Source organism: Hibiscus syriacus, unplaced genomic scaffold (assembly GCF_006381635.1).
Source record: "Hibiscus syriacus cultivar Baekdansim isolate YM2019G1 unplaced genomic scaffold, ASM638163v2 tig00113721_pilon, whole genome shotgun sequence".
In the NCBI taxonomy this organism is placed as follows: domain Eukaryota; kingdom Viridiplantae; phylum Streptophyta; class Magnoliopsida; order Malvales; family Malvaceae; genus Hibiscus; species Hibiscus syriacus.
The window spans coordinates 213158-227983 of NW_024063468.1; the positions used below are offsets into that span (position 1 = coordinate 213158).

A 14826-nucleotide genomic window follows, 5' to 3' on the forward strand; every position below is an offset into this window, starting at 1 on the left:
GCTGCTGGGAATGTTTAATTCTCAAAATAAGGATGTCAGTCGATTATTTTTTTAAATGGGGTGAATGCTACAGGGTTGAATGTATTGCTTTGGATCTCTCGGCGTCTTTAGGGGTGTTGGATTCGTTCAAGGATCTCTCGGCGTCTTCAACACAAATATTTCCATGCAGGTGGATATCTCGGCTTCTTCTATGCAGGGAATGCTCGGCGTCTTTAAGCATGAGAATACATAATGATAGGCGGTCTTCCATGCAGGGAATGCTCAGGGGAATGCTCGGCAACAGTAGCTGCTCACCCCTGGCACATGCAACAGATATCATATCTCATTTCAACATTCAAAATGCAGCAGCCAAATACCTCCTCCCAAAGCTAAGCCTTTGTCATCTGACATACCAATTCTACAAATTATGCAACGAGGACCCTCAGTGGAGCAACTCCAAGCTCGACACCCCTCTCTATTCTTTCCGACAGAAGAACAGAAACCAGACAACCACCATTTCTCTCCATTGCTTCACCATTCAAACCAACTTTTATCAAGACCCAACCACCTAAAAGCTTGCATGGGGGTCTACTGCTACTGTCATCGGTTCTCCCTACTAGTTTCGTCGAAGCTTTATCGTACGAGGAAGCCTTGCAGCAGACTACGAGATCCCCTTCCTCATTGGAAATAGATCTAAGTTGGATCCTTGATTCTGTCCTCGGTTTTGCAACTGAGAATCCCACGGTTGTGGCTGGTGGAGCTGTTGTTTTGGTAGTTCCATTGATTTTGTCTCAGCTGTTAAAGAATCCAAAGCCATGGGGAGTTGAGTCCGCAAAGAATGTTGCACATGCAACAGCATCACATGCAACAACAACTTTCTCTTCTCACCCCCGTGATTTCCCACGTCCAGACCCACATGCAGAGCTCCCACATGCAACAGCAACAACACCTCAGGAAGCAGCACTGTCGTAGCTCGCAAATGCAGCAAGGGCAGTTTCGTAGCAAAGTTGAAGACGCCGAGAGATCCTTGAACGAATCCAACACCCCTAAAGACGCCGAGAGATCCAAAGTAATGCATGTAACCCTGTAGCATTCACCCCATTTGAGGAAATAATCGACTGACATCCTTATTTTGGGAATTAAACATTCCCAACATCATTATTTGGGCATTTTTGCCGATTATTTTTATTATAATAATTATTATTAATAAAATTTTATATTTTGATTATTGAAGCGTTAAAGTATCGAATATGACTTTAACAAGATGACACGTGGACGTATCGCTTCAGTTGTCGTTAATAGTTTAAGGATTTAATTATCACAATGATTTTTTTTTTTAATTTTAGTGACTAAAATAAAAGTGAACTAATTATTTTGTGACTATTAGAATGATTTACCCTTGTGTTAAGTAAGGGTGCGCCGCGTCAACTCAACCCTACTCTTCGGCCCTTCTTGCGTCCAATCCATATTCCACTTATCCCATTTCCTATATATATACCCCTTCTTCTCCCTTTTGTATCTCCATTTGTTTTTACCTTGCACCTTCTCTTTCTTTTTTAGGTTGCTGCAGCTTCTTCTTCAAGATAGAGATTGCTTCAACTTCTATTTTTCTTTCTGGGTTTGTTGCTTGCTTTCACTTTTCCAGCTACAGGTGAGTTTTTTCTTTCATCTCTTGTTGTTAAAGTTGTGTGCTTTTTCACTGTTGGAGATCTAGTAATATTTTGTTTCCATGTTTAGATCTGCTTGCAATTTGATATTGTTTGCTGATTGTTATTTCCGTGATGGGCTCTGTTCTTTTTATTTCTTTGATCTTTAGCTGGTGGAGTCGTTTGAGTGAAGAATTTTGATCCAAAAAGCTAGTAGTAGCAACTAGCAATTAGCTAGCAAGAGACGAGAGTTGACCCATTTTTTTATCTTATGTTGGGCTCTGCAGAAGAACGTTTGGTGCGGATTCTTCATCTTGAAAAAAAAAGACTTTCAATCGAGGTGTACGGCAAAACCATGGCTTCTGCACCTGCAAATGTTATTTATATGTCTACTATTCTGGGCCGTGACGGTCCTATTCCTGTTCACAATTGCGATTGGAAATGTCAAAATGAGCATGTTTGTGGCAACATGTATCGATGCAAACTAACAGGGATCACACACATCTGTGACAAGAACTGTAACCAGAGAATTTTGTATGATAACCATAGTTCCCTTTGCCGGGCGAGCCGCCAGGTCTTTCCCCTCACTCAAGCCGAGGAACAGGCGGTCAGAGGCGTCCGGAGGAAGCTCAATGCGGACAATTCCCCGCCCTCCGATAGCTGCTGTTTTAAGCGCAGACGTGATGTGCAGTTCCATCCGTCTCCTTTCGAGAGATCTTTCTCTGCTGTGAGTCCAATCTGCAGCCAAGTTGGAGACGGGATGGATACAAGCTAGATTAGATTAGCGTTTACATTACATATCTAGTATCCTATTATTAACCTTAAAGACTCCTATATTTTGTTTCCCTTTAAGTGTTCCATTGAAACTTATTCGGATGGATAAATGGATAATTGACTTTGATGTTGGTGAACGTACCGGCCTATAGGGAAAAAGAACACTTTTATTTGTTATTTTGCCTAATGCTATTTAGTTCCTCCTAGCTTCGGTGTGAAACTCGAGTTTAATTTAGTTTCTTTCTAACTCTTCTTATACTCAGGTTTACCCATTTTGGCAGATACAGGGTGCTTCTAGGTTCTTAATAGGAATTGAATCGTTATAATATTCATACATGTGCGTTTGTGGATGTATGGCTATTTGTTATGCGTTCTATATTTTCATGGTTTTTATATACATTTTGATGTGCTTTTTATAACTTGTTGCCTTGTTGGTTTACTAGTTGAATGCAGGTTGAAGAGAAATGACATGGCTATTTGTCATTTGTTCTGTATTTTCTAGTTTATTTTACTCTCGTTTTGTACTTGTTGATTTCTTCTATAAGATCCTGAAGTATGTGTTGATTTTGCAGGGGTCGAAAGTGCAATTTCGGGAAGTTTAAATATGCTTTTGCAATCTTGAATGTATCTTCTTTTCCATTTCTAGGTTTCTTGAATTGAAATGTCTGACTTCCTTATTTTCAATCATTCTTATGCAGGTGAAAAATTCCATTCCTTGTGTTGGATAGCGAAACCAGATGTAAAAGTGCCGTGTTATGCCTGCATCATGCCGTGGACTTCCCGTAGATTGGAAGGCCGCCCAGCCAGTGGCAAGGTAGAATTATATCTATCATGTAAAGGTATACCATTTGAGTTCATCTCGTGGAAACTGCTATGTGTCGACTTGTATCAGTTGCCATGTTTTTGCAGCTTCTGTGTGGGGAGTAAACCGATGTGTCTGCCTGGCTGATTGCAGACATGAGTTCATGATGTCGTTTTTCTGAATATATTTTCGAGGTCTGAACATGGTTTACCAACTGCAAATGGAGTTAAAGGCAAGTTGATTATTGATTCTCTTGCTTGATTTTAAGTCGAGAATGAACTAGCACATCTTTCCAATTCTACTGGATCAGTTGCTTGAAACCTTTGGTCTCTACTTTGGAACCAGCCAAGAACCCGAGGCTGCCATTCATGAGCCTGTGAGCATCGGGTTTTGCTTATCGGAAGGCTGCTTGTTCGTCTCGGCAAATTAAATTGTTACGGCTAACCAAATTGCCGGTGAAGTGGTTCGGTTTCAGCTGAACCGAGACATTCAAGTGGCTCGGAAGTCCTACACTGATGTTTGTTCCATCGTTTGCTCATCAAATATCGATGTAACTGGGAACTGCAGCCCTATGGATTGCTTCTTAAATATTGGCTTTCTTTATATAATTTGTACTAATATTTTTTCTATATTTAGTTTAATTGAGTTATGTGATGTCAGGCTGAACTTTATTTTGAGTAATTTGATATTAACTTTAACCAAACACTTACCAAAACTAGGGTTAATTCTTCACATTCTTTTTCGTCTTTCTTCGGTAGGTGACGACACCAATTTTAACGTTTGTTATTGATCACTTGCATTTTTTATTCTTTTTCTATATCAAATCTTTGTTCTGTTTTGTTTTAATAATTCTATGTTTATGGTATGTTTTTCTTTTTTATCAATCATGAGTAGTTCTTTTCCTTGTATGATATTCTTCACAAAAAACGACCTTCCCTGTTGTCAAGGAGGTTCAAGATGGCGAGGGTCTGCTGCAGCTAGGCTGAGGATGGATGGGGGAGCATCTTTCACCCAAAACAGGTCAGTAGATTCCCTCAAACCTTTGCTTGCTAAAGCGTGAGCTACCTGATTTGCATGTCTGGGAATAAAATGGAAATGGCACTCCCTAAACTCCTCATTCTTTTCTTTTATGTAGATTACGAGGGATCTGATATCTGAGAGATTAGATTCGGTGGATTGAACTCTTCGAACGATGGTTCGAGCATCCCCTTCTATGATAAAACAAGAAAAGCCCATATCTTGAGCAAATTGGAGCCCATGCGGGAAAGCAATTGCCTCGGCAGCAAAAATTGATTGAACCGAGTAAGTGATTCTGCAACTTGTACCCAACACCTGTCCATTATGATCCTTAATTACACAGTCTAAACTGACTTTCTTGGAATTTTGAAGGTAACCTGCATCCACGTTGAGCTTGACTAAAGGATCAAGAGGGAGGCAGGCTCCACTGAACCGCTTCAAAAGGAATATGATGATTAGAACATTTAAAAGTTTGAGGACTAATTAGAGAGAGAGTCATGGTTTGAGATTGAAATTAGAATATTTAAAAGTTTGAAGGTCAATTTTAAAATGATTATAGTTTGGGGACATGTGAAGTAATTATTTCTATTTATTTATATTTAATGTAATTATGTCATATCATGCTGAATTAGATTTTTTTAGTTATATAATATTCTGTTCGAATAATTTAGTTATATAATATTAAATTTAATCAAACACGTTAAAAATATAGTATTTGAGATGCAGTATGTGTATGTAATAGTTCTTTTTATAATGAAATATGTGATTTTTAAAAATAATATATCAACTTTTAATTAGAATAATTTAAATTTAAAAAGTTATTTAATAAGTTCTCTTCCCTGTTGAGGATGTGTAGTATTCCAGAACAAGATCCATGTTAAGTAGTCTCGGCCTGCAGAACTACGAGAAGAATTTCAAGGGAGGCTTGTTAACAGATAGCACATTGCCGTTGCTCACCGACGGGCACGCAGTCGGATTTTATCTCGATTCAACTTTCAAATTAATAGTTTTTGAACTGTGTAGCCATGCTCTGGTTGCTTTTCAACCGACATGTTGTGTTTCAGTGCACTTAGAGATGTGAAAATACCACCTGGACCCCGACTCATTCTTTATCATAGCCAGAGGTTTGATTCTATCTTCCGAGTAGGATGATCTTACATTTCCCTTGACCACTAGCTACTTTCTCACCTTCTGGTCTACTATTTGTCTTTAGGGACCCAGAGCTTAAAGAGAAGCAAGGGCGACGACGGTGAGCTACTATCGCCGAGCCGTTTCACCGTCCAGGAACGGGAGTGGTTCGTATCTTCTCCAACGAAACGATTTCTCCTTTTTATTTCTTGCTGTTTAGAATTTTTCATTAAACAAGTTTACCTATGATTAAGTAGTTTCAATTCTTGTTATAAGATGCCATGTGCATGAGCTCGAGACACGAGTGCAGTAATTTTGATATATTTTTTTCGAGGTTGGATCTTAATTCTCATTTCTAGTTGTTATCCCTACCTAAACTATAAATCTATAATCACTTAGGTTGCGTTTGGTTTGTTGGAATGTTTTTGAGGGAATTGGAATCTGTCAGGAATTGGAATTCAATTCCATATTCTGTTTGGTTCGCAGACATGTCAGATGAATTTGATTTCAATAATGTAAAATAACATGATTGTCTTTCCTTTTTTTTTGCTTAATTTTAGTTTGTTTTATAAATTCATGTAGTAATATATTATAAAAATTTTAAAAAAATTAAATTTTAATTTGATTGATTGATTATTCATTTCAATAAATTATAAAAATCATGCTAATAAACATCATAAGTTAAAATCATCCCAATTAGTAATGGTTATGGGTCGGGTTGGGTCGGGTTTTTAGTTCACCCGATCCGACCCGAGAACAAGGGAACCTCCATCCGAGACTCGACCCGATCAAAATAAAGTTTCACCCGATCCGAATATATGAATTAGAAACCCGACCCGACCCGAAATAATAAAAAAATATTTTTATTCAATAAAAACAGTGACTTAATTGGAAAAAATATATATAGAGAGGGGTATTATTGTAATTATTCCTAAATATATAAAGTAAAATTATATATTTTTTGAGTCGGGTCGGGTATTTTTCACCCTAAACCCGACCCCGACCCGAATATCACACTTAAAAAAAATCGACCCGACCCGACCAAAATAAAGTTTCACCCGACCCGACCCGAATATATGAATTAGAAATCCGACCCGACCCGACCCGAAATAATACAAAAAATATTTTTATTCAATAAAAACAATGACTTAATTGAAAATATATATATATAAAGGGGTATTATTGTAATTATTCCTAAATATATAAGGTAAAATTATATATATTTTCGGGTCGGGTATTTTTCACCCTAAACCCGAACTAGACCCGACCCAAATATCACACTTAAAAAAACTGACCCGACCTGACCCGGATATATGAATTAGAAATCCGACCCGAAATAATAATAAAATATTTTTATTCAATATATGAATAAGTTATCAAAAGATTGATGATGGTAGTATGGTCAAATTTTAATTTCCTCCAACAAGGGAATTGAATTCCATCATAGAATGGATGGAATTCAATTTCCATCATTTGATGGAAAATTGAAGCCATGAGGTATTCCAATTCCCTTGGAAAACTTGAACCAAACATGGGAAAGTGGTGGAATTTGATTTCAATCCCCCCTAATTCCAAGGGATTCATGCCAACCAAACGCCACCTTAGTCTAATTATTAATTCCAACATTAAGATAACGTGTTAAAATTTTAAAAATATTATAGAAATATGAAAAATTATGAAACTATTAAAATGTTTAAATTATATGGATTTTAAAATATTTATAAATTTACTCTCGACAAATTGATTTGATTAATGAACTATTTAACTAAAAGATAAGTACAGTTTGAAGGTTTATGACTGAATTAAGGCTTTTAAATAAATAAATAAAAAGATGATAAAATTAGGATAAAGATGATCAAAGAAAGGAAACCTTGTCTAAGGTAGAAGTCTGAAACCCATTCCTTTATGAAACAATTATATATAATCAATCATTTTCATAACAATAATAGATTCGTTTTTTATACGCTATAATAATACTCGTACGACTAAGAACAATTTTTTTTATTTAGTTCCGTGGATGCTTTAGGAGATTAGTTCCGTTCGTTTCTCCATTGTCAAATCCTTTTGTAAAGTGTCATCCTTCTTTGCGTTTTACGCCATTGCCATTGGTCACGTCTCCTTTAGCTTTGACTGCAAATCTCGCGCACGCCAATGGTCAATCTTCTTCTCCTCTCAAACTAGTAAGTAAATTCTATTTTCTTATACCCTTTATTCTTCCCCTTAATCCCATTGTCCATATTAGGGATCCCTTTGCCCTTTTTGCAGATTTGCAGGTAAGTTTTTTTTTTCTTTCAAATTTATGGATCCTTGGATTTACCGCCTGGTTCATTATTGATTAATGGGTAATGTATGAATGGTTTTGATCATCAGTATTCGTTGGTGGGTCAGAGTTGAAATTTGAAAAGGAGGTTCCTTTCTCCGATTTCATTGTCGTCTATTAATCGCAGCTCTTTTTCTTGATACGTCGCAATACTTGCCTGTTTGTTTGGGGATGGACTGATTGCTTGCCATGGAAATGGATCGGGAATCTGGGAAATTGGAACAGATTGTTTCCCAATTTCGTTCCAAGATCTTGCACGTTATTTTGGACTCCAGGGTCCCTTCTCTTCACCGCCAACAGCAAGAATCGCTTTCTCTTTCTCGGGTGAGAAAGACCGACAAATGGTTCAATTTAGTTTTGGGAGATCGTCCCCCGGCTCTGGAGAATCTCAATTTCTCCCTTAGGAATCTCTTGGATCCTATGGTAATCGACATAATACTGATTCGCCATGGCTCTTGTTCCTCATCGGTGGATAACCTCTACGCTCCGTCGGCTGCAGCTGCTGGCCCTTCGACTGAGACTGTTATTGAAAGATGGGTTGTTCAATACGATTGCCCTCGGGTTTTTGCCACTCCTAGTGGTGCTGATGCTGCTGTTTTTTACAAGAAGATTTATAAGAAGTGCATCTTACTTTTGCGATCTCTTTACTCGCAAATGAGGCTTCTCCCTGCATATAGAATCTGTAGGCAGCTAAGTTTGTTGAGCCAAACGTATAATTTCGATCTTGTTTACAAGGTTTCATCGTTTAGTCATCCATTCTCTAGGGAAGAGGAGGATGGAATGAAAGAATATAGCTTTACTCCTGTTGAGGCTCTTCCAGGCTGCTTATGTGTGTCCGTGACCTACCGTGCAACTTTATCTGATTTCAACCTCGAACCTTTGGTGTCTTTGCCCCCAAAGATTATAACAGACTATGTTGGTAGCCCTACCACGGATCCTATGAGATCCTTTCCTTCCTCGAAGACGGGTGCTCATGCTACATCCTTCCCATCCACAGGACTGCGACCTCCATCTTCAGCTCCATTTCAACGCCCGCACAGCTGGTCTAGTGGCTTTCACCGAGGATTCCCTCCTACAAAAACTCAATCTCTTGCAGGATCTCCACCTGCATATTGTACATCTCGCAAGCCATATGATATTACATCTCCGCCTACTGATTTATACGGTAATAGAATTCAAAATCATAGAGTGTCAACTCTACAACAGGCTACTGCTTATGATGAGTATAAGCTATCACCCCCATTCTCAACATCTGCTTCCCCATCAACTCCAACATACTTATCTGGTGCTAATCCTTTGCTTACTCGTCATTGTTCTGAGACTGCCCCTGTAACCATTCCACTAACTGGCAGGAGTACTAGATATCTTTCTTCTAACTCATCTGATCCAAATAGGCATTCCCTTCCTCCTTTGTCTCCTAGAAGCTCAAAGCATGACGCCTCATCTCAAGAATCTCCATCTGGGATTCGATCGTACAGGAAAATAGAAGGTCTACGGGCCGGAGAGTCTCCTTCTGGCTTGTCAAATCTTTATTCCGCACCAAAGGTATAGCCTTAAATTTTTGTTCCCTGCTACTTGAAAGTTTTACCCTTCTAGAGAACATTGTATCTTTTCTTGTGCTGATTAGTACAGTACTAATTTGCTTCTCAGGTGGTTAGAGATAGTAAAGATGACTCAGGTCGATTCTCGGGATTGCTATCTTCTAGTGGCTCACCACGTATTGGTTTCTCTAGAAGCTCTAGTAGATTATCTTTCCAGGATGACATAGATGATTGTGAATTCTCTTGCCCTTTCGATGTTGATGATGTCGATGTATCTGATTCATCTAGGTACATACATCTCAAATATATCTGTTTCTAGTCATAGATGCTATTAAAGGGTAAAATTTTTAGATGCTTATGTTGCGGGTTTTCATCTTTGTTCCTAAGCCTGATAATGTTATATTGGTAAAGCTAAAGGTTTCATTTTTAAAGCATGGTTAAGGCAAGTAAACGTGCTTAAAACAAGAAGAAGATGACCTATATAGCCCATAGGTCATTTATGTCATTAGAAAGAAGATGCCAAGGAGAACACTGACAACATGACAGTTTCTCTTCTTACTGATCGAAATCGATTCATCATGTGACTTTTTCTGTTGTTAGAATTTGATGTAAGATGTGATCTTTCTCTTTTGGCTTAATATTTTGTGTGCTTCTTTCTGTGCCTGCAATGGGTGTTTACAGTCGGAACACAGAGAGCAAAAGAGCTTCAGAATTCACTGCACAGTCAAATCTGGTTGGTAAGAAATCACAAGATGCTGCTGTTGGCATTCTCGTTCACATGCTCAGAACGGCACCACCTCTCCGGCAAGACTCGAGTTGTTATTCGACTCATTCGTTAAAGACTGAATACGATGGAGGTGCTGGTGTCGCTTCTGGGTTTTTTCTGCCGCGTAAAACAGCAGATGCGCTCGAGGAGCTCAACAGCTACAGAGAAATGAAGGATCTACTACTATCAAAGAGTGCAACTCAGGCTGTTCGGAAAGAGGGAAAGAAGTAGCTCTGGATTGAAGATATGATCTCATACGGCTGGCAACTGGTGCTGAATACAACAGCCGCTAATGCATCATTTTAGCTTAAAATTACGCATTATGTATATAATTTAAATAGTTGCTACAATGGAGTTGGTCATTAGAACACAAATTGACTCGTAAATTTGTCAACTTTGTCAAAATTTATTTCTCCATTTTCTTTTATCCTCTTTTCTTGGTACTTTGAAGTAATTGAATTCATGTTCAAAATCTAAAATTTTATCAAAGTTTAAGCTGACATAGTCTTATATTTTCCAACGATAAGAAAATAAGTTAAAAATGGAAAACGATATGAACATATATAAGAAATACGGTTGTCCTAAATAATGTCGTGGTTCACTTAGAAAGCATGTTGCAGTATGGAATCTAAATATTTTTAATAATAAAATAGGTTGCGCCTAAAATGTTATCAGAGTATAAGCTGATGAAGCCTTCGATTGGATTTTCTGACGATAAGAAAATAAGTTAAAACTGAAAATGTTGTGAATATATATAAGAATGTGATTGCACCCGATAATATCATGATTTAATAAGAAATAGGTTGCGATCTATAATGTTAATATTTTTATTAATAAAATTAATTGCAATCTTATCAAACTACATCTTGTCGAGACTTCATACATTTATTAAAAAACAAAAAAAAAATGTATCGTTCTAGACAACCTTTATAAAAGAAAGTTACAAATTCAACTAGTTATTCATTCTTGAAATTATAAGGAATATCTTATTTTCATGTGAACTCCTTCATGCATTATATATTTCTTTATGGTTTTTCTTTATGTTTTTCTAGCAATTTTACATAAAGTTCTTTCTCCTCTTCGATCATCAAATTTCATTTCACGGACGCTTCTTTTCTCACATGCATTCAACGTTTCTTTATCAATATGTTTATAATACATCTCTATAACCTTCTCAATTCAATTTACATACATAACCAACATTTTTATTCTCATCTCCCTTAAACCGTTGACATTCACTCACTATAAACATTTCAAATTTGTCATCAATATAAACTTCTTGAATACTTTTAATCAATAACCATCATTCAAACAAGCATGAGACAGATTCATGATTACTTACTAAAAGTGCATATATAGGGCCATTAATTGCTTAGGTCTTCCTTCTGTCTCGTTAATCTCTTGATCCTCGAAGTCATCTTCACAAAGAATAATTAGCATGTCATTCATATTTTTCTTTCACGTTTTTTTGTTCCCGTGATGTCTTCTTCTTCTTTCTTTTCATTCATAACAAATATAGATTTGAGCAATATATGTTGTAATAAACAATTATATAAATGTAAATGTAACTACTTTTGATAACCGATTATAGTCCTAACTGATTATTATAGTAATCTATTATGTATAACCTATAATGTTATTTACAACCTATAATGTTACATTCTACTTGTTTTACTAACCTCAATTATTTTTCATTCATTCAATCTATACAATTATCGGTCTATTATATTACATCTTTTCCCTAAAAATTAAACCCTAATCCCTAAATTCAAATTCGTTATTTGAAATTACAAATTAGGATTTAACGAGCATGCCTTTCTATTCTTCAAATTGTGATTTCAATTATGTTCTTCAGTATTGATGTTTATTGATGAGATTGAAAACGGATTCCAAAGACAAAAACTCCTTATCCTTCTCTGATTCTGACATTTCTCTTCCCTAAACCGATTATGTTATCTATAAATACTCGATATTTTCCCTATTTATTGATATATGTGAAATTTTTTATACTTTTACGGCCTTCTCGTTTTTCTTCTTTTTTAAAATTAAAAAATATGAATCTTTGGAGAAAAAGTATCGATGTAACCGGTTTACAACACAAAATATTCTATGTAGAAACTAGAAAAGTTATCCAGTTATATAACATAGGTTGAAATTTAAAATGTTACCCTTCTAACGGTCACAAAATAATTTATAACCCGTCAATGTTATTACTATAATTAACATTTTAGGTTACGCCTTAAAATGTTATCAGATTTTAAGTTGAAGTTGCCTTATTCATTCACACGGCAACAAATTAAGTTGGTTGCTATCTGAAAAGTAGGTTATGATATGAAATGTTATAAATTTCAAAAATATCGATATTATTAAAAAAAAGTATCGATACTTCCCGACAACATAAATTATCCGATTAAATCATTTTAAGTTATTTTAAAATACTTACAACCCAATATATTACATTTAATTCAACATTTCCAATAATATTAAATCTATTTTGTTAATTTATTTTTTAAGACTTCGATTGTATCATTTTTTAACCTTTTATTAGTAATTCTTTCTTTAGAATTTTCCATATGCAGATAGTTCTTCCCTACTCGAGCTTCAAGGAATAATCCATCATTGTCCACTTGTCAGGAACCATTTTTTTTTCTCCAAACAATCACAGCTTCTTTACCTTGGGTCGTGGGATCGTGTTCTATGGAGGACATTTTATAATTCGGAAGTCTCTTACGGAAGCTGCTCTCAATCTAGTGTTAAAGACAACCTACTATCTTACCTCTCCCATTACATATGGGAATAAGGGTCAGCTAAAAAAAATCACAGCTTCTTTAAGCGAAACAAATTATTCGAACCTGGATGTTGAATTTGCCATAGAAATTTTAGGAATAATTTGTACATCGATCCTTGGTTTTCTATATTTTTATGAATTTGTTTATGGGATGGGTACGTGGTTTTGATACGATGAATTTCGATAAAATAGTATAATCATGTATTATATATTTAAAAATAATTATAATAATATTTTTTTTTATATTTTCAATTAAATTCATTTTTATCTTGTAAAAATAAAAATTATATATAAATATACATAGGGTTATAATCCATTCACATTGTATAAAACTCTTTCAGTTTTACCCTTTTTTAGATCGTTAGATTCAAAGAAATCAAAAGTTAAGATTAACTCCTTATTTTTTTCCCGAATGAACATCTTTTCATGTCAAATAGTTCTAAAAAGATATAAAACTAAAAGGTGACGTTTGGTTCGCTGGAATGTTTATGAGATAATTGGAATTTGTGAAGGAATTGAAATATGTCAAGAATTGGAATCTAATTCCATATTCTGTTTGGTTGGCAGGAAATAGAATTGGAATCCAATTCCATATTATGTTTGGTTCGCAGACATGTCAGATGAATTTGATTTCAATAATATAAAATGACATAATTACCCTTCTTGTTTTTTACTTTATTTTAGTTTGTTTTACAACTTACATGTAGTAATATATTATAAAAAATTAAAAAATATTAAATTTTCATTTTATTGATTGATTATTCATTTCAATAAATTATAAAAATCATACTAATAAACATCATAAGTTAAAATCATCGCAATCAAAATATGTTAATAAGTTACCAAAGATAGAGCAATATTTCGATACATTCCAATCGGAGCATGTTAATTAGTTACCAAAAACTATTTTTATTCAATATATGAATTAGAAACCCGACCCGACAGGACACAAAATAATAAAAAAAATTATTTTTATTCAATAAAAACATTGACTTAATTGAAAAAATTATATATAGAGGGGTATTATTGTAATTATTCCTAAATATATAAGGTAAAATTATATATTTTTTCGGGTCGGTCCGGTTTTTTTCACCCTAAACCCGAACCCGACCCGACCCAAATATCACACTTAAAAAAACCCGACCCGACTCGACCCGAATATTACACTTAAAAAACCCGACCCGAACAAAATAAAGTTTCACCCGACCCGAATATATGAATTAGAAATCCGACCCGACCCGAAATAATAAAAAAAATTTATTCAATAAAAATAGTGACTTAATTGAAAAAAATTATATATAGAGGGGTATTATTGTAATTATTCCTAAATATATAAGGTAAAATTATATATATTTTCGGATCGGGTATTTTCACCCTAAACCCGAACTCAACCCGACCCGGATATCACGCTTAAAAAAACCGACCCGACCCGACCCGAATATATGAATTAGAAACCCGACCCGACCCGAAATAATAAAAAAAAAATTATTCAATATATGAATAAGTTACCAAAAGATTGATGAGGGTAGTATGGTCAAATTTTAATTCCCTCCAACAAGGGAATTGAATTCCATCATAGAATAGATGAAATTCACTTTCCCTCATTTTATGAAAAGTTGAAGCCATCAGGGATTCTAATTCCCTTGGAAAACTTGAACCAAACATGAGAAAGTAGTGAAATTGGATTTCAATTCTCCCCAATTCCAAGGAATTCCATCCAACCAAACGCAAGAGTTTTACGGAAGGTAATTAGATCTTGCCCCATATGTATGTATGTATGTATGTATGTATGTATGTATGTATGTATGTATGTATGTATGTATGTATGTATGTATGTATGTATGTATGTATGTATGTATGTATGTATGTATGTATGTATGTATGTATGTATGTATGTATGTATGTATGTATGTATGTATGTATGTATGTATGTATGTATGTATGTATGTATGTATGTATGTATGTATGTATGTATGTATGTATGTATGTATGTATGTATGTATGTATGTATGTATGTATGTATGTATGTATGTATGTATGTATGTATGTATGTATGTATGTATGT

The 14826-nt window shown here is 35.2% G+C and overlaps 3 protein-coding genes across 3 annotated transcripts; 2 read left to right on the top strand and 1 right to left on the bottom strand.

Moving 5' to 3' along the window:
* The first annotated feature begins 1896 nt into the window (after positions 1–1896).
* Positions 1897–4787, top strand: LOC120186929. The gene is made up of 3 exons (XM_039190750.1): positions 1897–4221; positions 4337–4503; positions 4591–4787. Exon 1 carries the CDS (start codon positions 1897–1899, stop codon positions 2398–2400), a length of 504 nt encoding a protein of 167 aa, XP_039046681.1. The 3' UTR covers positions 2401–4221; positions 4337–4503; positions 4591–4787.
* On the bottom strand, positions 4144–5324 carry LOC120186930. The gene is made up of 2 exons (XM_039190751.1): positions 5235–5324; positions 4144–4653 (listed from the first exon to the last, which is right to left on the bottom strand). The coding sequence occupies exons 1-2, from the start codon at positions 5322–5324 to the stop codon at positions 4144–4146; spliced, it is 600 nt and encodes a 199-aa protein (XP_039046682.1).
* Positions 5325–7377: 2053 nt separating this feature from the next.
* On the top strand, positions 7378–10345 carry LOC120186912 (autophagy-related protein 13a-like). Its single transcript, XM_039190742.1, has 4 exons — positions 7378–7526; positions 7717–9211; positions 9317–9495; positions 9889–10345. Exons 2-4 carry the CDS (start codon positions 7856–7858, stop codon positions 10202–10204), a joined length of 1851 nt encoding a protein of 616 aa, XP_039046673.1. The 5' UTR covers positions 7378–7526; positions 7717–7855; the 3' UTR covers positions 10205–10345.
* The last annotated feature ends 4481 nt before the right edge of the window (positions 10346–14826 follow it).